The following is a 22,803-nucleotide window of genomic DNA, read 5'->3' as shown; positions in this document are numbered from 1 at the left end:
AAAAACTTCAGACTAGAGCTGGGAGTCTGTGTCTGTGTAAAAAGAAAAGTAAAAGTTTAGAACGAAGGCATTAAAGCTGACCAGTAATGTACTTCAAAGGTAATGGGTAGACTGTAGAGAGAGTGGCTTATGATAAAAAAAACAGTTTTATTTTTATACGAGTAGGCATTTGAGAATAAGGAGACTGTATTTATTGCATTTTAATAGACAATGTGAAGAGGTCAGTGTAAAACATTTGATAAAAGGAATTAAAAACATTCAGTTAAGTCTCAATTGAGACATATTTTAAGATATGCTGACTCTTCCAAGATAATTGTCGTGAAAGTCAAAATTGTGAAGCGATTTGAAAGACTAAGTTGTCGTTTCTAACATGCCATGACTCCAAAGTACCACTAGGTGCCGCCAAACCGTTTATCAAACGCTGCCACCTACTCTAGCGGCCAAAGAGCACATCCGCTGCTTGTCAAACTCTGAAGGCAAAGGGTCCGAGCATTTTTGTTAACAGCCAACAGAAGTCTGCTGTGTCCGAAAGTCAGAAATCATCCACCGTCCATGAAAGTTCGGTGCAACAACCAAATCAGACAGTCCAAAGTCGTACTTCAGCGTCCAGAACACTGATTTACATTTGACACCTCAAGCGTGTTAATAGGCTTTAGAAACTGTTGCCCATTTACAGATTAGGGCACTATCGGAGATTCTACTAACGGGAAAACAGAATTAATTTCTCGGTTGTGTCTTTATTATTGCCCCATTGAGTGTTTTATAGTGTCTGTAATCTTTGTTACTTGAAGGTTTTATGTTTTTCATGGGTATTTCGGTTCTTAAACTGATTTTTCATTTGCTGTATTTACAGGAGGTATTGGACGATTTTATTGTATTTTAGCAATTACATTTTATTAACACTTAATGTGTAATGAGCGGATTAGCATGTACTGCGTGTAACAATGTAACCCTTAGTCACTGGTATTTTAGGGGGTAGGAGAGAGGGGTGCTGGGTGGTGATTATGTATTGTTATTTTTTGTGTGATTCAAAGGTGGTTAAAATGTTAGCCCAGTCATGAAAAAAAAACGTTTTCTCACTTTGTGTATGCACAGTCCAGCACTGACCATTCCAATAGTCTATTTTCATCTTCCCTGATGTCAATCCGAGCATTTTGTGACCAAGTGACCAGATTCCAAATCAGTACTAGTACTGGGCAACTTTCTCTTTTAATGCTTTGTGTGTGTGCTTTGTATAACAGCAAACTGTGCCCATCTGAACCCTAATTTCCAAAGAAATGATGTTGGATACTGGAAGTACACTGTGAGGGAGTCAATATTGTTATTGAACAGCTCGTAATCAAAGTACATCTGTAGGTTTCAATAGTGCAAAGTTTCAATTACTGTATATAAAAACAAGGCTTTCTGGTAACCTTCGCTTTCAATAACCAAATTAATAAAATGAGCATGAGCATGCAAACCTCATTCATGTTATTTTGCTATACACTGCTCGTGCAGTAAAAGACAGATTTCAAGATTCAAAGGGTTTTATAGGCAATATAGACACACTAATGTATTTCAGTATACTGCCATAGGCAGCAGTATATATGGATAGTATAGTTTTAAGGTTAAGGCAGCACAATTTTTCATGTTGCTGCCTTGCAGCTCTTCGATTCTGTAAATTCAGGACTGGAGCACCTTCGGTGTGGAGTTTACATGGTCTCTCCAGGTTTTATTCAGGGGGCTCCATTTTTCTTCCCTCTTGATTAGTTGGAGTGTCTAAACTGTACCCCAGTGTGTGCCCTGTGTGTGATCAGTGTCCTGTCCGATTTGTAGGTCTGACTTGTGCCCTCTGCTTCCAGCGCAGTGCCTGGGTTGCTGTGACTGCCATGAAGCGATGTTTTCAGTTGACTACATATTTCCACTGTAGTTACAAACCCTCAATTTCACCTCTTGCAATGACTAGATGTCAACACAAGAGGGCGCTCAAGGCTTACCAATATGAGCACAGAGCACTTGTATTCTCTGTTGCCATTACCATCATATACAGATGAGAGTTTTTGAGGTTGTAATGCTAGGGTGGGACTGTGGAATTCTTAAATGAAACTTTATATATATATGACTATATATGCTTATAATATGTTGTGTGAATAATGTCTCCTTTATTTAGTTTTGTGCAAGTATTGCACAACATACACGCATTGTATCACAATTCATTTTGAATCGGCTTGCCAGTTCAGTTCACAAGTGCAATGAAGTGCTTATTTACATATATACGCTCCTATACAAATACATTGAAGGTATCACCAAAAACAAGAACACAGAACAGCAGCAGCAACAACAACAAGTTAAATAACATATAACTTTAAAAAAAAAAGTCAGACAAGCAGTGTGAGAAAAACCACATCAGTGTGAGCCAGTGGTGGGGGTCGTGTTCAGTAATCTGACAGCTTGCGGGAAGAAACTGTCTCTGAATCTGGATGCTCATGCCTTTATGCTCCTATAACACTTACCAGAGGGAAGGGGGGGAGACAACGAGCTGCTGCCAGACCACACTGTAATCCCACACGTGAGCACACTCTCAGTAGCGCACCTGTAAGATGTGATGAGGACAGTTGACGATAGACCACATTTTTTCAGCTGGAGATACGAAGGCGCTGTTGAGCCTTCTCTGTAGCTCCAGTTGACCTTGGTGAGGGTCCCTGTAGAAGCACAGTGAAGCAGAGATACATTCTCAGGCCAGGTTCATACACACTTCTGTCTTTGCAGAGCATGCAGTTTCCAACAAAGGGAAACATTCATATACACACAGGACACTTTCATTAGTGGGGAACTCAAAAGCAAAAAAATGCTTGTGATCTGGCATTTGTCAGTGCTGAAATAAAGATGAGACAGTTTTGGTTTAGAATATTTAAGGGTTAGAATATAGTGACTTCTGTGGCACAAAAGGTTAACAGGACAAAAGCATTGTTTTATTCAGTTTTATTCACTATATTCAATTAACCAAACTGCTATAAGTCGGCTCACGAATCATTGATCACAGTTTTATGCTGTTATAATTAAAGAACGTGTATATGTAATCACATCTCGTTACAGAGTAAGTTTAATAAAACATTATTGTAAACCGTTGTTAAAAGCAGTAATATATTTACACGGCCTTTTGCTGTGAGTCTATATTCTGATTGATCGATTAGATGAGCAGAGATCACGGGCAGAGTCAGTGATGATGTCAATGTCAGTGAGTGACGATGTGACGTCATGACATCCCAGCCTGCGACTCCCTATATCCCTGTCGGAACAGCTGTGCGTGCCATTAAGCTCATTCCCCACGTCCGCTGCAGTGTGGTTGTGCAGGTCAAGACATTTCACCTGAGCACTGCCTTTCCTGCACCACCCTCCTGTTCCGATCGCAGACATGTTTGAGAAGCTTGCATAAGGAGTGTGAGAGTAGTTGGCATCAGAAAGCCAGGCAGCACTAACAGAAAATTCCTAAAAAGTGGTTGGTTTTTTTTTGCTTCTTGTGAATGATGCTGTCCTGTCAACTTTCTTTTTTCATACACTTGCGTAATGAGTAATTAGTCAGCTCAGCAATCAGGAATAATACATCTAAATATGACATTATACAAAAAGCCAGTTGTATCAACAACTTCCTTAACTCTGCTCTCCCTTTATAGCTGGGATTTGTACTCTAGTCCTGGGGGAGCACTGTATTCTCTGGGTTTCATTACAGCTGCACTCTAAATTTAGTAAGAACACGCCTCATAAAAACAAGACGGCTGGCAGTGAGCTTGAGAAAGGCAGCTTATGATAAGGGTTTAGGGTTTACCTCCACAACATCCTATTAAAAAAGACCTAGTTTGAATGACATTTTAAAACACAGAGAGGCTGATCCTGCTTGGTATTTTAAGCACGGCTGTTCATTACAGCTTATTCATTATATATTCTCAGAATCCTGTGATGAAGGAGCTTGCCAGGGCTGTCAGGGGAAAACATGCACCCGTGAAAATCCTCCTCATGCCTGGATCAGCAGAGACTGGCAAAGACCGGTCACGTCTTAAAAACAGGAGGGAGGCATAGGCAGGGACTCTCAGCGTGGGGACTGGCATTCTTCCCCACCCCCACTGGAGACACTGTTGCACTTGCACATGCAATCATGCCTGCAGCTGCTGTCTTCTGGGAAGGCTGCAGTAGCTCATCTTCTGGGGTTATCTGCTTTCGGGAAGTAAGCCCCTCCTCTGCACTCTCTATGGTCATAAATATTAACTAGACCAGAGGAGGAGGCAATCCATAATTCCCCCTCTCTCTCTCAGGTCCACACCCTAGGAGCAGGCTGCAGCAGACAGAGGCACCCAGGCAGAGGGAAAGAGCTCCTGGCAGAAGGATACTCGTATCACGGTAAGGGCACTCCCCGGCTTTGTGATTTTATTTTGTGCGCATGTAGGTTGCATAAATACACCTTTGTGCGTGGTTTCGTTGTCAGAGCCGGGCAGGGTCCCCTGAATTAACGCAGCTCATGGTAAGAGCAGGAGCAAGATGACGTGGGTAGGGCAAGTGACTTCAGGCAGCTCCTGCTTCTGGTTTTTCGCTCTGAGACTGGGCGAGACCGGGGAGCCGACCAGACGTGCTACCCTTTAGCGTCAGACAATGTCTGCAGTGAGGGGAACATCTGCTTCAGCCCGCTTGCCGCTGAGGCCTGTGACAGAAACCCAGTGGACCACCACCGGAGAACAAAGGGCTCTGGGCGTCTCGATCCCAGGGCAGTGGGAGTAATTGACGGCAAAGGGCAGGCTCAGCTTTGCTTTAGACAAACTGGCCAGGCAGAAGAGAAGGGCGCCTGCTGAGGCCAAGAAGACAATGAAGGCGAAGCGCGTTCACTCTGTGTGCAGAGTCTCTGCCACATCAACTGTTGCATTAGTGGCTGTTCCCTTCTGCCGCCTTGTTAAAGGGTGTCTGTAAATAAAGGCGTTGAATTGTTCCATTCTTATGGGCTGATACAATAAGAAGCATGTCATGTCTCTGTAACCCGTCACACAACGACTAATCACACCCTAATTTAGCAGCACATTCGGGTTGGTGGTTTGACATCTGGGGCCGTTCTTGAACAAAGAAAAAATGGATTCCTGGGGGGTGCACGAAAACCTAGTTCCCTTCCTTTGCTCAGCGAAAAATTAGAAGCCGCCCGGTTTCCCAGCTCACCTCCGTGACATTACAGGCGATGTTCCAGGTCTTGTGCTCTTTTAGGTGGATTTCTTGTTTGTTTGCTTCAGTGCTGACTTACTCCCACTGTCCTTTCAAGGCAAAGATGTCTGACAAGCCAGATCTCACGGAAATCGAAGGTTTCGACAAATCTAAGCTGAAGAAGACGGAAACCAAAGAGAAGAACCCCTTGCCAACAAAGGAGAGTAAGTGGGCTTGTCTTTTGACGTGGCGCAGGCTGCCAAGTGCGCGTTACTCAGAGAATATCCCATTAGTCTTTCACCACTGATGCCAGACGAGCTGCAGAAGCTTCTGAGGTCAGGAGGCTTAGCTGCGAAAATGCACTGCTAGGAATTTAGTGCATTTTAGTTTCGCACTGGGCGGTTGTAAATGATGCTAATTATGAAAGAAGATATAGCTACTTCCAGGATATTGACATAACGTTTTGTTTGCATTTTGTTAAGTTGGTCCAACAAGAAATGTGTGCGCTCAAAATGTTCTGGATTTGTGTTTTCTGAGGAGTAACATTCTGAGACGGAATTATCCCACTTTGGGTTAAGTTCATCTGTATTATTAAATATCTCGTTAGATATAGCATTGGTCCCACACTCACCTTTAGTTTAAGTACATTTATTCTTCTTAAATAAACAAAACTCTTTTTCGTATAGTTGGCGACCCATTTTCATTCACAGGAAAATGGTTTGAATTGTGGACGAACCAGAGTTTTGGTAAAAGGCAAAACAAAAAAATGATGCATTTATCAAACTATACTGTACATTTCTTCCCAGTGGGAGACACCCAGTAGTACTGCTCTTAACGGGAGCTGATTCCAGAACAATGAGCACCTGGCTTAAAAACCTGGTTTCCGGTTCAGGCGGAGGACTTGCTTACCACTCTGTGTTTTCAGGGTACATGCAAGGAACCTAGGATTCAAATATTGGCTGAATATGAGAATGATCTCAAATCAAGTATTCTGAGATTGAAGTTTTGTTTATATAAGGTTTCCAAATCGTTGTGCAGTCAGAACTGCCATCCGTATGAACTTTGAAGGACTAAAACCATACTATTTCCTTATGATATTTAGGCTGTTATGTTTATGTTTCTCAGCATATACTAATGTTTTTGATAAGCAGTACCATCTAATTCTCATATAGTGGCCATCTGATAAAATTATTCACTTTTGTTAACTATTGCATTTAAATATTGGTATTTCAGTCAGTAAAATGTTTTATTTTTCTAATATTAAAAAATGAAAGACTCTCACAAAAATGTCTAAAGTTTTTAGGGAACTGATACACATACTTCCAGACATTTTAAAGGAATAAGAATTGGTGATATCCATAATCACAACATGGAGTGGCACATTAGTGCAGTGGTTATCTGGGTGCTCCAGTTTCCTCCCACAGTCCAAAGACATACCGGGGAGGTTAATTGGCTTCTGGGAAAACTGGCCCTGGCGTGAGTGTTTGTGCTTGTGTCTGTGGGTGCACTGTGACGGACTGGCGTCCCATCCAGGGTGTGCCCTGCCTTGTGCCTGCTGCTTGCCAGGACAGGACCCACAGATCCTGAATGGGTGAGGGCGATTAGTCTTAGGAGGAATGGGTCATCGCAACATTACAGTGCTAACAGTGGTTCATATTTCCCTGTAGGCACAAAGAAAGGTCACTTTCGTGCCTCATAATCCACTTGGATAAAGAGAAGTCTTTAAAGAAAATCATGTTTATCGGTCATTGCTATTGAACCATTACACCTGTTAGGGGTGAATACATTTCTAGCGCCCAAGAAGCAAATAAAGACTCTTCCGCTTGCAGCTTCACGAAGGAGCTTATAACAGAAGAAGGCTTTCCCGGGAGACGTGCGCTGACGAGTACGAATGTTCTCTTTCAGCTATTGAACAGGAGCGGAAGGGAGAAGCTGCTCTTTGACCAGGGGGACGGGGCTTCAGAGTCGACTGTCACCAGTTTCCCTTTGTTTCACAAAGCAACTTCTCACCAACGAGAGATGCATGACTGCCGACGGGAGGAAAAAATGGCATACAAAGAACTTTTTTATTTTTAAAAATGAAGCTCCAATCCAAACTCGTTTGATTAGATGGGTTCTCTGTACAATTTCATGTTTTTTTTATGTTTCTGTTTCCTAATAAAGTGAAAAAAATGTATTCCAGATCTCTTCATACACAGTATCACGTTCTCACATCTTTGATAGACTTAAGCAAGTTAACCTGCTGGTACTTCCGACGAACGGATTGCAGTTTTCCTCATGGCTGTCACATGGCTCAAATATTGGAGGCTGCAGATTCGAATGTCGGGTGTGCCTCCCCCCTGCTGCTATCTGAAGTTCCCAGCGGGACAGCACTCTGTTAATTAAGATAAGATAAGATCTCTTTATTGGCCATGTACAATTTCTTGCATTAGGAATTAATCTTTTCGCATACCCCAGCTTGCTCTCCATGAGACACACAGACAGGGAGAGAAGCTTGGGGTCAGAGTGCAAGGTCAGCCATTGTATAGCACCCCTGGAGCAGTTGGGGGTTAAGGGCCTTGCTCAGGGGCCCAACAGAGTAGGATTCCTCTGCCGGCTGTGGAATTTGAACTGGCAACCTTCCAGCCACCAGCACAGACCCTTGGCCACAGAGCCACCGCTCCACCCAATTAGAGTCCCCAGGGCTGTCCAGTGGACAACTGGGACATTTTGGGGACAACATTCTCTCCCTTTCTCTGTGTGAGTGTCACGGTTCAGTTACTCACGTTCGCAGTGGAAAGCTCAGGCCTGTATCCCTGGAACAAAAAGCTCTTCCTCTTTCACCCTGGGCTGTGTATTACGCAGAGGTTGCTGGGATGTAGCTGTTTCGGAGGATACAGTATATCTGTGCATCCTTTATGTGTCCAAAACTGCTGTCGTCTGTGGAGTGTTCTGTACTTTTGCTGTGGAGGTCATAACGAGAATTCAGGAGGGATGACCACAGCCAAGTTCAATCAGCCTCAGCTGTCGGTGATTCACAATCACTCCTGACGCCATTTCCTCACCCACATCACTATAAACACTGCCAAGCGGGTTCAGCCAAATTTTATTGTGACTAAAACACTCCATAAACCTTTCAGAACGTTTAATCCTTGGGTGTTGTTATTCCTGATGAACTATAGATTCTCAACTGGCATGATTATTAACTCATCTTTTACACTAACGCTTCAACAATCACCAAAGAGAGGTTGTGTTATTTTTTTTCTCATGTAGCACACATACTGGAGAGAAATATAACGTAACTTTTTTTTTAAGGTGCTGATGCTGCTGGAGCAATTATTTAGTAAGAAAATAAGAATCTAAACTGAAGGAATACCTGCACATATGCACCTACAATAAATCACGCAAGAAGTGAACCATTCAAGAACAGGAAAAAAGAAAAACTAGTCGATTAAACGTCAAAACACGTACCTTTGCAGCAACTATGCTAGAGGGGTCTCTTCGTTTTCAACAATTTTTACATCGTGCCTTGTAAAATGTAGGAAAGTATATTCCCAGTACAAAGAACGTCTGTAAAGATTTATCGTTGTTTTTAAACAGATCGTTTTGACCAGCGGGACAGAAGTAGATACTGTGGTGTCAAAATGGACCGTTTCTGTGTTTCAGTTTATGCTGAAAAGATGACAGCTGGTCTTTTTTTTCCTGGATAGCCACAAACAGATGGTCTTTGATTTTACTGTGGCTGGTCACAGTGGAACAGCTGCAGAATTTAATACCACTAAGAGCGGTTGATTCTGTCTGGTGGGAGCGGAGAGGAACATTCTAGAGAAATTGGTGCTGATTTTTTCAAAGCAACTCAAGAAACACTGGACTAGGCGCATTAATGGTCTGTCGTTTGTAAAGCTTTGGGTATCACTTTACAATATGAAGAATTAATTCAGTTCTCAAATTAACGTTTCATGAAAGATTTTGAACTGATAATTTTTGCTTTCGACTGGTGTTAAAGTAGCGTCCTCCGCTATTTGAAATTCATAATAGTGTAAGATTCTCAAATTCCGAGATATAATTTCGTCATTGAAATGGAGGTAAATTCTGGTCTCGTGAATTGGACAACAAAGATTTAAGCTTTTTATCATGAACGTGTGGATTTGGGAAGAACAGGCTGAAATGACATTGTCGGATTCACTTTTAGAAAAGGGTACATCGTGCCAGTTACTATAGCAACAACGACCATCACCGTCAGATTCACGATCTTTGACCAGCTTTTCTAAATTTCTGGTCAGCTCCTGGATTTGCGACGTTGACTGTATACGACCGCTTAAAGGAAAGAAAACATCAGCATTCTAAAATCCACTCAGCATGTCTACTTTTTCACCCTATTTTAGGTCTTGGTAAAGTAGGAGACCTCTGGCAAGAAATCAATCAAATTAATTGGATTGATGCTGACACAGCTACCTACTCGTACTTCTTTAATCAAATTAGTGCCGCGTGGTTCCAAAAACTAAAAACCATCAAAACAAGAAATAGTTTGAAACCAACAGATTTTTGTGGAACTAAATTTATCCGGGGTTCTTTTTTTCACTGCCTGTGTGCATATATGTACTGTTTTTTGTGTATGTATATCCTTCAGGGTTTTCAAGTAGGGAGCTGCATCAGCATGCGTAGGCTCCAAATAACAAGCAAAGGTTTATCCCAGGTTGAAAAGAGAAGAAAGGAAACGTTTCGGCTATGGAGCCTTCTTCATATGTGAAGGCTCTACTTGAAGAAGGCTCAACAGACGAAAAGTTGTGTTTCATTTCGTCTCTTTTCAACATGGAATAAACCTTTACTTGTTCCTTCGTTATGTTCCTCTACACGACAGTGTGTCTGCACTGTGAAGTGAACTGTAATTCCGTACTTCAAAAGCAATAATCTGTCAAGAATATGTGTTTAAAGCATGTAAACTGATATAGTACTTTAAACTAAAGAGGGACGTCTTCTTTGGAAGGCTGGAATCTTCCGTAACGACAAGTGTCATGTTAAATGGGATGGCTTCTATGTGCAGGCTGCTGTACTGACACTAGAGGGAGTCATGTGTCATTGTTTTCAAGGTAAATGTTATCAACTAAAATAAAAGGGGTATATATATGTGTATAGGAATCCAGAAGTCTACCGAACTTACAAATGGGTCGTCACTATGGCAATTCGTAAAGACATGAAGATTACAGGATCATTTGTTGTTGTTTTTTTACTGGGTGACTGAGCCGAAGATTGGTTGTTGAAGAACAGCCAGGTACAGTTTCGGCAAGTGTAACCGACCGATAACCTGCCCACAGGGCCGACAACCTGTTGTTAAAGACCTGAGGTCTGTAGAAGTGCGTCTTTTTCTTTTTCATTTCTTTGTTAGGTTAAAATATAACTAAAATCTTCTAAATGAAAACTTGATTATATTATCCCTTAGGCACTGCATTGTTGTACCCAACCTTAATTATACTTAATTGAATCAGCCTGAAAGAATTATATTCTGAAACAAAAAAACTCTATTATTCTGTTAATACTGATATTAAACGCTCCCCCCCCCCAAAGCATAGCCGTTATCATATCGCAGAATAGTGTTAAGAAAACAGGGTTGTTGATTTTAAAGGGCTTGAACACAGTTGATGTTTTTCTGTCTTTGTCTACTGAGGTCTGTAGATACTGCATCGCAATTAAATAACACGCCAACATTATTAAAAGGATTTGAGTTTTCGCTGAGGTAAAAGTGTACAAACTGAAAAAAAAACATGTTTGCATAGTTCACAAACCCCGTTCTCAGCATTTCGAACTTTCCCTTTGAGTTAGCTGTATCAGACGTCTGGACACTGGTACCGTGTAAATCAATATAATATTAGATGTTGTAGTACAACACACCCGGCCAATAAAGCAGTGATTGTGTGGAACGTGTTAGTGTGACACCCTCGCGAAACCAGACGCTCAATTACTGAGAAACTATCTCGCCGTCAACCGATTTTAAGTGCTAAACTCAACACACCTGCATTGAGCTAACCAGCAAAACTGTATCAAGCACCGATGTGTCAGTATTGCTTACGTTGGGTTTTTTTTCTTAACCATTGTGGAAGCAGGATTTTACGTCGTATTCTTAGTTTTACACTTGTTAATGTCAAGTGGGAAATCAGGCACGGAGTTTCTTTTAACTCTCCGCCCGGCTGGCCTCTTAATGAAGCGATCGGAGCGCTGGCGTCTGTAGTCCTGTCACCCAGGAACAGACGTCTGGCGTACAGTATATTTTACAAACTGGCGTAAATTTAACTCCCTTTATCGTTTTCATTCGCTTATCTGGCCTCTAATTCAGAATACAGTTCCAGTTGGGCGTTCGAGAAACCAAAGTCTCGCCGACTTTATGTATTTTGGAATGCATTTAATTAAAAACGCTTAAGAAAAGTTAACGATTCAACTCCCTTTATTACCGCAAATTGCTTCACCATTAATTATTCGGAGCCATGAGGTGAAACTGCCTTTCACCAAATATCAACTCAGTGTCAACAATGGTTTTAATTAAGATTAAGAATATGGTCCTAGTGTGTCTTGAAAAAATAAAGCATCAAAGTTCCCTGTACTGCATGTTTACAAATTGTTACACCTACAAATACCTTTTTACCTACAAAAAATACTCGCATGTTTTTTACAGCGTTTAAAGTTTAAATGTGTAGACTTCCTACTCATTTATTAATGGAGTCTCTCTTCTTCCGAGGCACCGTTTTAAAATGATTCCGTGTGTTTCTGCGATATTCATGATACCTTTATCAGCTACGATTCCTGGAAACGTGATCACAACTTAATTTAAAGGGAAAATTAAATCGTCACCCGTGTACGCGCAGAAAACCCTGTGTTCACGATCAAATCTATACAATTCGATTTCCCACTAAAATTCAAAAGCTTTCTGCAAAATATGAACCGGACTGCTTTAAAAGAGCACATACATTTCGTTTCAACAACTTGACAATTCGGAAATAAAAAGTGAGCACAATACTAGGTTGAAAAGACATATCAGCTTGCAAGACTTTTTTGTAACAATATACGTTGGCACGTACACAAAAACCACTTGAATATTATAGACTGAATATTTTACATCCCGAAACATTAGTAAAAATCGACGTCAGTGTATTCGAAAACTAACAATATTATTGTTTTACTTGTGTATTGTATTTGCAAAGCATGAAAACTGTTGATTCTAGCTGAACGTGAAATTTTGGTTTCTAGTAAAAAAGGGTTTTGCGACTCAAGTTGTTTTCCGAAAGGCGTGACGCACTGCGGCCTGGTGTATTCAGATAATTAACCAATAAAGGGATAGCCCACGCGAGACAATTGATCAGGCCCCTTCGGGTGCTGCCCCACCCATTTCCCTGAGGGTGGCTTGCCTTATGTATCGCTGATAAACGCCTAATACCTTTGATTTTCTCCAATTAGTTGCTGAGCGCCAAGTTTTCAGATGAAGTGAAAGTTTGGCGTTAATTAATTGGCGGTATCCAATTAATGAGGATTATCCTCACCTGTAGGCAACCCATTGTAACTGTTCACAGCTTGTCTTACCCCCCGAATGGCAATGTGGCACCCTTGCACTGAGAAAAGAGCGAAACTCAACTCCAGATAACATCAGCCGCACGGAGAAAGCAAACCGCATACGATCCACACCACATGAAAATAGAGCACCTGGCATTTGTGACATTCAGAGAATATTAATTAATGGGTAGAATTAATCATTTGAAAAGCAAGTGACTCCTAGCCTGCATCGCAGACATCTAACATTTCCCTTTGTCGGAACTGGAGCAAGAGAGTTGTATTCTGATATGCTAGGAGGGTACCTCAGCTCCGCGGGCTTGTAACATTTAAACCAGGCGCTGAAATTAACAAACTGAAGTCTGATTGCCTTATAATCGCAGGTATCATGGATGACAAACATTACGAGGTGTCTCGGTTTTATCTTATTTTGCGAGTTTGAAGCCACGAATAAAGTTGATTTCAATAAGAAATGGGGAGCCAACGTTTTTCATTGACAGTTTTGAGGTATAGGTCTGTTAGAGTTGAAAGTCGTGAAACCAATTGGTTAAATAGCTTGTTTTTACCACCCAAGAAACACGTGTCGTTGTTTTGGGTTTTTTTTTTTGTTGCATCCAGTCGCTTAACATTGAATATTTACATTTTCGATTCTTATTCTAGGCGGTTGCTTATTTTATAATGGCCCACGAGGAACGTTTACTTTAAGGTTCATATGTGTGTTTTTCCTAAAACCTTTTCGAAATTCTCTGTTACCATCGCGTTGATCTGCTCTGATTAAGGGAAATTAGCATTCAGTAACCTTTCCCTCGCAGTAGAAGGCTTAATACCCTTAATACGTTTTAGACCCCATGCAGACAGAACCTTAAAATAGGTTTCAGTTTCTGTGGGGTTTGTGGAAATATTAATCAGAGTAAATTAAAAAGGGCGAGATACAGTTCGCAGTAGCAGTACCTGTTCTTACACGAACGGAAATGTCGATTTAGTTTCCCTCAGGACAAGAGTCATTTTGTTGATTTGCCTTCCCTCAGTTTACGTGCACCTGTATTTAAAACGCATTTCAAATGATACACTTAACCAGAATGAGATGAAACTTCTTGCTTTTTCAACCCCCTTTTTACTTCTTGGCCACAAAACACCACTGCCGACAACGCGACACGCAGTTTAATTTTTTTACCACTCGGTGAATCTGATGCTCACTGGTTTCCATTCTAGTTAGACTAAGAACTCGCTACGCAGGTCTGCGTACAGAGCTGAAAACTGATCGAAAAATCTCAGTAAATCATTCGTTTAATCCGTTGTTGTATTGAATAATCGAGAGCTCATCTGATACAAACCAAGCAGTCGCTTCACTGTCTGAATTGGGAAACCCTGTTTTTCCCACAAATCTGAAAGTTTTTCACAAATTGGCTTTATTTTTTAATTATGAACGTAATTTAATAAAATCCTACACTGAAACTTGTGTACTCTTTTGGTACACAATGCCCAACATTGGCAGAAATGCAGTCAAATTCAAATGGAGGATAGACGTTATGACTTATTCCTGTTCTAATTTAATTATGATTTAGTTCTCAGCTAAATTCGATTTTAAAGTAAAACATTTAGTTTTCAAATAAATCAGCGTCGACTGAAATCATGTCGGGCACAAATGACATAAGTAAAATCTTTCAATTTCTCCTCAAAACCCGTAAAGGAAAAATTCATCGGAAATCCCCAAAATGTAAGCATTTTAACGTCTGCCAAAGTGATTTATAAGGTAATCTCTTGTTCAACGTCTATCCTTATGACCTCTTCTTATAGTAGAACATACAGTATAAACAAATAAACAAGCGCACATAATTGAAAAAATCGTGATACGACAAGACACGTATTTCAAATATTTATATATCATATTTAAATACTTCAGAATACAAAACACAATGCACGCATCTGCCCGCTACACAAAACGGTTTTAAAACAGAGACATGTTGAAATGCAAATTCATTAGGCACGTCACTTTGTGGGAAATGTTTTTGCCTGCAGTAGATCCACGAGGATCAAATGAATATTTAGTGTAACATCTCTTAATGGCCTTTCTGTGTCTCAAGTACTAGTTTCGTTGACCATTAATGACGTTCCATTTTTTTTTACAGCATTATTTTTAAGGCTAAGGCAATTTCATGAAGAGAACGTCACCCGAAACGGAGAACGGGAAAAACTGAAATTCTAAAAAGGAAGAAATAAAACGATAACGGGCATGTTAAATCTGCAACAGGTTTAGAGATGGAAAGTAGGGTATTTAAAAACAGTGTCAACGCTTTGAAGTGCATTATCAGGCGTTTCCTGGCCCGGGTCTTGTTCATGGAAGAGGTCACCCAATGACCTCCTTGTAGTCACAGTAAAAGGGAAACTTTCTTGTCACCTAAATGAGACACCACCTTATAAATATCAGAGGCTTCGCTGCTTCGTCCCCTGTTTTAGGATTTTCGAACAGGAGTGTGCAGCGATAAAGGAAGTAAGGAAACAGAGGCTTGTTCAGCGATGGTTCCCCATCATCTCTTCGCGTCCGCGGTCCTGTCAGTGTACTGCCACGTACTTTTAGTTACAGCTTGGTAGGAGGCTTTCAGTTTCATACGTTGAAAATAATATTTTTGCTGTCACTGATGTGGTTGCTAATTCACGCAATATTTTTTTGTATTATTTTTAGGTCGGTCAACAACTTCCTGATGACGGGTCCAAAGGTAAGCATACTTTGGTTCTTTTTAAGATATATTTGCTACACAAATTAGCATAAGAGCTGTGACGGAAAAAAAAACGGATTCTCTTCTCTTACAGTGACAATTTCTCTTTTCCCCATGTGCCTTGTTTTTCCTAGCATACGACGGCGAGCTCTGCTATAATCTCACCCCATCGCTGTTCTGTTTCTCTCCTGATCTCAGGCTCACCTCATTTACACCGGCAGTGTGCAGGCGGGCGCCCAGAGCGGTATTGAGGAGTGCAAGTACCAGTTCGCGTGGGATCGGTGGAACTGTCCCGAGAGCGCGCTGCAGCTGTCCACGCACAACGGGCTGAGAAGCGGTACGTTCTTCTGCAAGTGAAAGGGTCCATTCAATCACTGTTGTTATTGATATTGCTATTAGTAGAAAAGAGCTGTAGTGCAGGTATAATTACGTATAGTATAGCTATATACCAACATACAGTATATGATATATAGTAAATAGTATATAGTGTATAGTGTATGGTATATAATATATAGTGTATAGTATATAGTATATGGTATATAGTATATAGTTTATAGTAAATAGTGTATAGTATAAACTTCTACTTCCACTATAGAACATTATATACTGAAATAATTAAATGGTGACAGAACAGGTAAATCTTCCCCTGATCGTGGGGTAAATTGGAACAATTCTGGGGCTTTCCCTGATCCAGGCATATGTACCAGTCCCGATATGTCCACTTTTATTTAAAAGCAGAGAGTTAATACTGTGACGACTCTATTGCCACCTGTTACATGATTTATAATAGCAGACTGCGTGCCGTGACGCTTCTAGGACACCACTGTGGTGCCATTTGTGAACGTTGCTTTCCTTGCTTTCACCCTCCAGCCACCAGAGAAACGTCCTTCGTCCACGCCATCAGCTCCGCCGGGGTGATGTACACTCTCACCAAAAACTGCAGCATGGGCGATTTCGACAACTGCGGCTGTGACGATTCAAGAATTGGACATATCGGTGAGGGACGGGAAAAAACGCACTGCTGAAAGAGCATTGCCGTTCTTCAACTGCTGATTGTGCTTGTCCGCCTCTTGTGGATCTTGTAAAAGATTTATAGGGAGTGTTTAACAGGAGAGATCAAGCAGGTGAAAAAAAAAAGATGTTACAAATCGTCGGTCCTAATGAATAATTCTGATTTTTAAACTTATTTTAGAATCGTTCCAATTGAAAATTGGGAACACGCGATGTTTAATATATATATATTATTGTAATAAAGTTTTCTTTGAAAAGCGTGGTCTTCGCAGTCACCTTATTTCAATGATATCCCACTAGCGTAATGACATTTCAACGAGACAGACGATTTATGGATTAACAACGATGTTTTCCAGGAGGAAGAGGATGGGTCTGGGGAGGATGCAGCGATAACGTGGAGTTCGGGGAGCGCATTTCCAAGCAGTTCGTGGACGCGCTGGAGACCGGGCAAGACTCCAGGGCCGCCGTGAACCTGCACAACAACCAGGCCGGCAGGCTGGTGAGTCAGTTGTATCATAAAACGAAGTATTTGGACACGCGTGGAAAGCAATATATCGTTGTTGATGTCTCACATCAACAGGATGAAGTACGTCGAGTACTAGAAAATATATACGTCCTACGGCCGGAATATAAATTAATTCTGTTGCCCATTACCCTACAATATTGTTTGTTTGTTTGTTTGTTTGTTTTTTGAGCACTTGCCGTTGAAATCATTATCAACGGCATTAAGAAAACATCTCCATCACCTCGCTTTTGGCCGCACTGCGCTAGTAGGCCCCGTGCTTGCCCTCCGCTTTCGGAAGAAGCTCACGCAGTCCCTGTGTTTCAGGCCGTGAGAGCGACCATGAAGAGAACCTGCAAGTGTCACGGCGTGTCCGGGAGCTGCAGCGTCCAGACCTGCTGGCTGCAGCTGTCCGACTTCCGAGACGTCGGCAACTACCTGAAAGTCAAGCACGACCAGGCTCAGAAGCTGGAGCTGGACAAGAGGCGAATGCGCGCCGGGAACAGCGCGGACAACAGGCGGGTGACGGCGGACGCCTTCAGCACCGTCGCCCGGACGGAGCTCATCTACCTGGAAGACTCCCCGGATTACTGCGTGAGGAACTCCAGCCTCGGGCTGCACGGCACGGAGGGCAGGGAGTGCCTGCAGAGCGGCAAGAACCTCTCCCAGTGGGAGAAGCGCAGCTGCAGGCGGCTGTGCTTCGAGTGCGGGCTGAGGGTGGAGGAGAAGCGGACGGAGATCGTCAGCAGCTGCAACTGCAAGTTCCACTGGTGCTGCACCGTGCGGTGCGAGCAGTGCACGCAGGTGGTCGCCAAGTACTTCTGTGCTAAGAAGGAAAAAACGCGCAGGCCTTTCCACAGCGCCAAACGCAGAAACCGTGAACATGAGCGTTAAATAAGACTTGAGTTCCCGTGTAAGCATACACTCTGTGCCTTGTATTATTTTTAAAAATGTTTTTTTTTACACTGTAAGGACGCGACAGCAAGTTACTAGGTCGCGATTTAAAGAGTGGGTGACATTGTTAACGGGACATTTTACCCCTTTCTGTGAAAGTGGATATTTATTGTGAATGGGTTTCAACACAGTGGTCACTTTTTTTGTATCAGAAATAGTATTTCTTTCAACGCACTTTTGCGATTGCAATGTGATATTGCGCATCGTGTTAGCCTTTTCTATTTGCACACAAATATTTGTCTTCTTACACGCTTACTTCAACACGATATTGGTTGAAATGATATTTTCTTGGTAGCCACACTGTCGCAAACACCTGCGTGTTGAGGATGTTATGTAATCCTTGAGTCGCTATGTGAGTTGTTAAAGATATGAGTTTGTTATTGGCCCAGAAAAGAAAGACTTTAATATTTGAATCAGTTATATTGTTTTCTGTAATGTAAATTCCATATTAAATATTTAAACTATATGCTGCGTGTTGTGTTTCATGTTACAAAATAAAAATTAAATAATGGCACACGTTTCTAAAGAAATCGGTAAATATTTCAATACGATATTGTGAGTTTCTTAATGCTCCAAACCGCATGCTCATTATTTTCTTCAATATGATTTAAAGTCGGTTTGCAATAATGTATATACTATGAATATTGCACATCTCCATATGATGATGTCGGAATTGAATAAGTGCCTTGAGGCTAAAGAGAAACTTTCTTCAGTGTGGGGAGCTTGCTAAGCTCAAAGCAACGTGCAGCAGGAATTTCTCTAACAGGAGAAATATATACTTGCACATAGTGCAAATTTTTGAGTGTGTCATATTTTTTCTGGCTATTAGATTCAGTGTCAAACAATTTTCTTCTGTTCAGGTCCATCTCAGTCAGTCGCATCTCAATATTAAATAAATACCCACCACGACAATTTTCAACATGCCAGAATTATGTTTTTTTCTGAACTTCGATGAAGTTTAACTAGAACACTCGACATCAACGAAATAAATTATTTTAAACTATTGTTAAACGCTTTATTGAAGTTTTTAGTAGTATTCCGCAAATCTGTTTTTTTTTTCTCAAAAATGCCCTACCTCGATGAATTCCCGTTCTTTTTCGTTCCGAAATGAATCTTGTTCGGCCTTTATTTAATGTTATGCGTTCAGCAATAAGGAATTAGGAGTAATTTAAAAAAAAAACTCAGAACGCGTGGAAGGAAATATCACTTCGAGTTGACCGCAAAAGCCCAACAGGGTGCTAAATGTTGTGTTTTCGGGCTTGGAGTCCAAACTCTTCCACTTTTTAAATTAAAAATAATGTAAAAAAAACCAACAAATCCCGCATGAACGTACTCCGTCCGTGACCTGGAGAGCATGTTCGGACGGTAGGGGTTAATGAAATTAGACCGCGCTGTTGTTGAATGAAATGTGCCAATTGTCGCAAGCGCAGCGCTAGCTGTGAGGTGCTGGCAGGGCCCTTTGATGTACGCTTTAGGCGTTTCCCTGATTCCGCTCACCGCCCTCCCGCCCAATGGTCTTCATGTGTGACCCCGGCCCTTCAAAATATCATATAAATTAACCTGCGGGTCCGACTGCGGCTCACTTCACTCGTGCCAGGCAGAGGCAGGACGGCGCACCGCAGAACCAGTCTCCGCAATGCGAACGTACAGGCTCATCAGCTCCATCGCATTCTTCACTTACTCCAGCATACTGTTCGCTAGAGCATGGTGGGTGTTCCGTGTGCGGTGATCTCTCACCGGCCCTCTTAAGTGGTCTTAGAAATGCTCAGTTCAATTCTCTAATATTATCTTCTTATGTCTTTTTCTTTATAGGTCTGTGAATAACTTTCTTATGACGGGACCGAAGGTAAGAGGATGATGATTATTATTTTTATTATTATTATTATTATTATTAATAATACTATAATAAAAGGGCGGTGTGGTGGCTCTGTGGCTCAGGATCCGCGCCTGTGGCTGGAAGGTTGCCAGCAGAAAAATCCTACTCCGTTGGGCCCCTGAGCAAGGCCCTTAACCCCAACTGCTCTAGGGGTGCAGTGTAAATGACTGACCCTGCGCTCTGACCCCCAGCTTCTCTCCCTGTCTGTGTGTCTCATGGAGAGCAAGTTGGGGTCTGTGAAAAGACAAATTCCTAATACAAGACACTGTATATGGCTTATCTTATTATTATTATTTCTGCTTTGCAAATTTGTCATAGCGACCACAACACTTGTGGAACACAACTAACACTATCCATATTAGAGGGAAAAAAATGCTTCTCTATAATGGGAAATCAGGTTGTAATGAAAGTATTCAACATCTTGATGTATCGGGAGAGTTGTATCTGAAAGCCCACAGTAAGACACGGCTTTTTTTCTCGTCTTCCGGCAGGCTCACCTCACTTACGCCAGCAGCGTGCAGGCGGGCGCCCAGAGCGGCATTGAAGAGTGCAAGTACCAGTTCGCGTGGGATCGGTGGAACTGTCCCGAGAGCGCGCTCCAGCTGTCCACGCAGAAAGGACTGAGAAGCGGTACGTTCCCGTTCACCCGTGAACTTCTAATGCAGCTGGAATTGGCGTGTGCTTTGTCTAGTATCGGCTGATTAACACGTTTCGATATGGTCGTGTGAAATAATATACAGTGTATGCACGTGTGTGTGTGTGTGAGAGAGAGAAAGGTGATCATTAACTGTCGTTTCCGTTTTATTTCAAGCTTCGAGAGAAACGTCCTTCATCCACGCCATCAGCTCCGCTGGTGTCATGTACACCCTGACCAAGAACTGCAGCATGGGCGATTTAGACAACTGCGGCTGTGACGATTCAATGAACGGACAACTTGGTAAGAACGGTTTCGTATAGCAAGTCTTAATTTATTAAATAACACATCTTGAAAACCCATTTTAATGTGATGCCAGGTGCTCACTGAATTGCGCTCTTTCGTCTTCTCTCCTGAGCTCTTTTATGCCTTATTGATGAGCGTGTACTATTATCCAATCTAAGAATACCATTTGAGAGAATATCGCCACAAGGTAGCTAGCCCACCCCGACATAAAACCTGGTTTTATTCTACTACAATATTTTATGTATGTTACATAGTATGTCACTATAAGGATGTTATAAATGAACTAGCTTTTGTAAACCAAAGTTCATTGACAAAAAATAGTTTCCTTGTTTATTTGTACCCTTTGAGAAGTGTTGAGAAATAGAGTGAAATTCGTTGGGAGCCCCCAGGTACGCCAACGTGTGTGGATAACGGGAGGCTGACCGCGGTCTGTGTTTTCCAGGAGGAAGAGGATGGGTCTGGGGAGGATGCAGCGATAACGTGGAGTTCGGGGAGCGCATTTCCAAGCAGTTCGTGGACGCGCTGGAGACCGGGCAAGACTCCAGGGCCGCCGTGAACCTGCACAACAACCAGGCCGGCAGGCTGGTGAGTCCCGAGCGTCTCTCAACCCGCCGGACTTTCTTTTTCTATCAAAACTCAACTTTCTTTTACAACCCAAAAAAAAAACATTTCGCTATTAGTGACACACTCTATCAAACTCACACCGAATAATCCCTTTCTAAAGCAGGTAGTCCATTATCAATCAGTGCAAGTGGATGATCGGGCCGTATGTGCGCAATGAAAGAGTCTCTCCAAGCCCTGTGGCACTGTTGTCCATGTCAAACTGCGGTTGTCCAGTCCTCCGCAGAAGCTCAAGGAACAGGGATTTCTGCTTTAGTCCGTGTACAGGGCACAAAGTCCCTTCCAGCGCTGCTTCTCTCAAATCGGGATTTACTGTGAACAGTTAAGAAAGTCGTTGGGATGATGTCTGCAGCGGTGAAAAGGGCTCGATATCTATCCACCATTTTCTGACCGCTTCATCCGATTCAGGATGACAGGGGAGCTGGAGCCTTTACTAACTGTAGTTCTTTGCCCGGAACAGGCCGTCAGAGCGACCATGAAACGCATCTGCAGGTGTCACGGCATGTCAGAGAGCTGCACCGTCCAGACCTGCTGGCTGCAGCTGTCCGACTTCCGAGACGTCGGCAACTACCTGAAAGTCAAGCACGACCAGGCTCAGAAGCTGGAGCTGGACAAGAGGCGAATGCGCGCCGGGAACAGCGCCGAAACCAGGCGGGTGATCGCGGACGCCTTCAGCACCGTCGCCCGGACGGAGCTCATCTACCTGGAAGACTCCCCGGATTACTGCGTGAGGAACTCCAGCCTCGGGCTGCACGGCACGGAGGGCAGGGAGTGCCTGCAGAGCGGCAAGAACCTCTCCCAGTGGGAGAAGCGCAGCTGCAGGCGGCTGTGCTTCGAGTGCGGGCTGAGGGTGGAGGAGAAGCGGACGGAGATCGTCAGCAGCTGCAACTGCAAGTTCCACTGGTGCTGCACCGTGCGGTGCGAGCAGTGCACGCAGGTGGTCGCCAAGTACATGTGCGCCAGGAGAGACGCGGCTCACGGACAGCTCGGCGTGCGGCCCAGGAGAAAGACCCGCGGCCGCAAGCGATAAAAAAAACCGCGGACGCTTCTCTATATTTATAGCTTATGAATACGACGTATTTAATAATGATAATGTACATTAAATGTATTATTTATAACATTTACGTATTTGCTATGGACATTTTGTGGGGGACATTTTTCAGAGATGTTAATCTGAATAGTTTGAAGGATCCTGAACAATATAAAAATGATTTATCTGAGATTTGGGACGTTTGATATGTCGTGTAACAAGATGGCTATCGGCCTCAAAAGGCGCTGTGATACAGACGTCCATAGGTAATAATTGTTACGCCATTTTGCATTTGTAAATAGTTCTTCCAGTGTGTTTGAATTATTCTCTTAGTTACTGGAACAATTTTGTAGTTCGAGCCTTCTTAACAAAGGGCTGAATTCCAGGTGTGTAATGTTGCAGCATTTTAAATAAACGTAATAAATTATTAATGTGTGTCAGACTTGTTTTTCGCACAATATTTTTTTTCAGTTTTTCTTA

The 22,803-nt window shown here is 42.4% G+C and overlaps 3 protein-coding genes and 1 long non-coding RNA gene across 4 annotated transcripts; 3 read left to right on the top strand and 1 right to left on the bottom strand.

The window, feature by feature from the left end:
* Positions 1 to 4,093: 4,093 nt before the first annotated feature.
* On the top strand, positions 4,094 to 7,331 carry tmsb2 (thymosin beta 2). The gene is made up of 3 exons (XM_088932550.1): positions 4,094 to 4,374; positions 5,276 to 5,381; positions 7,063 to 7,331. The coding sequence occupies exons 2-3, from the start codon at positions 5,282 to 5,284 to the stop codon at positions 7,098 to 7,100; spliced, it is 138 nt and encodes a 45-aa protein (XP_088788676.1). The 5' UTR covers positions 4,094 to 4,374; positions 5,276 to 5,281; the 3' UTR covers positions 7,101 to 7,331.
* Positions 7,332 to 7,414: 83 nt separating this feature from the next.
* Positions 7,415 to 15,667, bottom strand: LOC148821122 (uncharacterized). The gene is made up of 3 exons (XR_016094118.1): positions 15,594 to 15,667; positions 7,923 to 8,099; positions 7,415 to 7,531 (listed from the first exon to the last, which is right to left on the bottom strand). It is a non-coding gene; the product is annotated as an uncharacterized LOC148821122 (long non-coding RNA).
* Positions 15,190 to 17,796, top strand: LOC148821121 (protein Wnt-8a-like). The gene is made up of 6 exons (XM_088932549.1): positions 15,190 to 15,260; positions 15,356 to 15,389; positions 15,588 to 15,726; positions 16,260 to 16,385; positions 16,757 to 16,899; positions 17,230 to 17,796. The coding sequence occupies exons 1-6, from the start codon at positions 15,190 to 15,192 to the stop codon at positions 17,794 to 17,796; spliced, it is 1,080 nt and encodes a 359-aa protein (XP_088788675.1).
* Positions 17,797 to 19,666: 1,870 nt separating this feature from the next.
* Positions 19,667 to 22,323, top strand: LOC148821120 (protein Wnt-8-like). The gene is made up of 5 exons (XM_088933426.1): positions 19,667 to 19,702; positions 20,224 to 20,362; positions 20,544 to 20,669; positions 21,115 to 21,257; positions 21,754 to 22,323. Exons 1-5 carry the CDS (start codon positions 19,688 to 19,690, stop codon positions 22,321 to 22,323), a joined length of 993 nt encoding a protein of 330 aa, XP_088789552.1. The 5' UTR covers positions 19,667 to 19,687.
* Positions 22,324 to 22,803: the final 480 nt, after the last annotated feature.

This window comes from Atractosteus spatula, chromosome 14 (genome assembly GCF_055471065.1).
Source record: "Atractosteus spatula isolate fAtrSpa1 chromosome 14, fAtrSpa1.hap1, whole genome shotgun sequence".
Lineage (NCBI taxonomy): Eukaryota > Metazoa > Chordata > Actinopteri > Semionotiformes > Lepisosteidae > Atractosteus > Atractosteus spatula.
The sequence above is the reverse complement of the archived record's forward strand: the minus strand, read 5'-3'. Positions and strand labels throughout refer to the sequence as shown.

Excerpts from the sequence above, each read along its gene's own strand:
- tmsb2 (XM_088932550.1), top strand. The coding sequence starts at position 5,282 with ATGTCTGACAAGCCAGATCTCACGGAAATCGAAGGTTTCGACAAATCT. Across the intron at positions 5,382-7,062 it reads CCCCTTGCCAACAAAGGAGA|CTATTGAACAGGAGCGGAAG; the intron begins GTAAGTGGGCTT and ends GTTCTCTTTCAG.
- LOC148821121 (XM_088932549.1), top strand. The coding sequence starts at position 15,190 with ATGGTTCCCCATCATCTCTTCGCGTCCGCGGTCCTGTCAGTGTACTGC. Across the intron at positions 15,390-15,587 it reads TCCTGATGACGGGTCCAAAG|GCTCACCTCATTTACACCGG; the intron begins GTAAGCATACTT and ends TCCTGATCTCAG. Across the intron at positions 15,727-16,259 it reads GCACAACGGGCTGAGAAGCG|CCACCAGAGAAACGTCCTTC; the intron begins GTACGTTCTTCT and ends TTCACCCTCCAG.
- LOC148821120 (XM_088933426.1), top strand. Across the intron at positions 20,670-21,114 it reads TTCAATGAACGGACAACTTG|GAGGAAGAGGATGGGTCTGG; the intron begins GTAAGAACGGTT and ends TGTGTTTTCCAG. Across the intron at positions 21,258-21,753 it reads ACAACCAGGCCGGCAGGCTG|GCCGTCAGAGCGACCATGAA; the intron begins GTGAGTCCCGAG and ends TGCCCGGAACAG.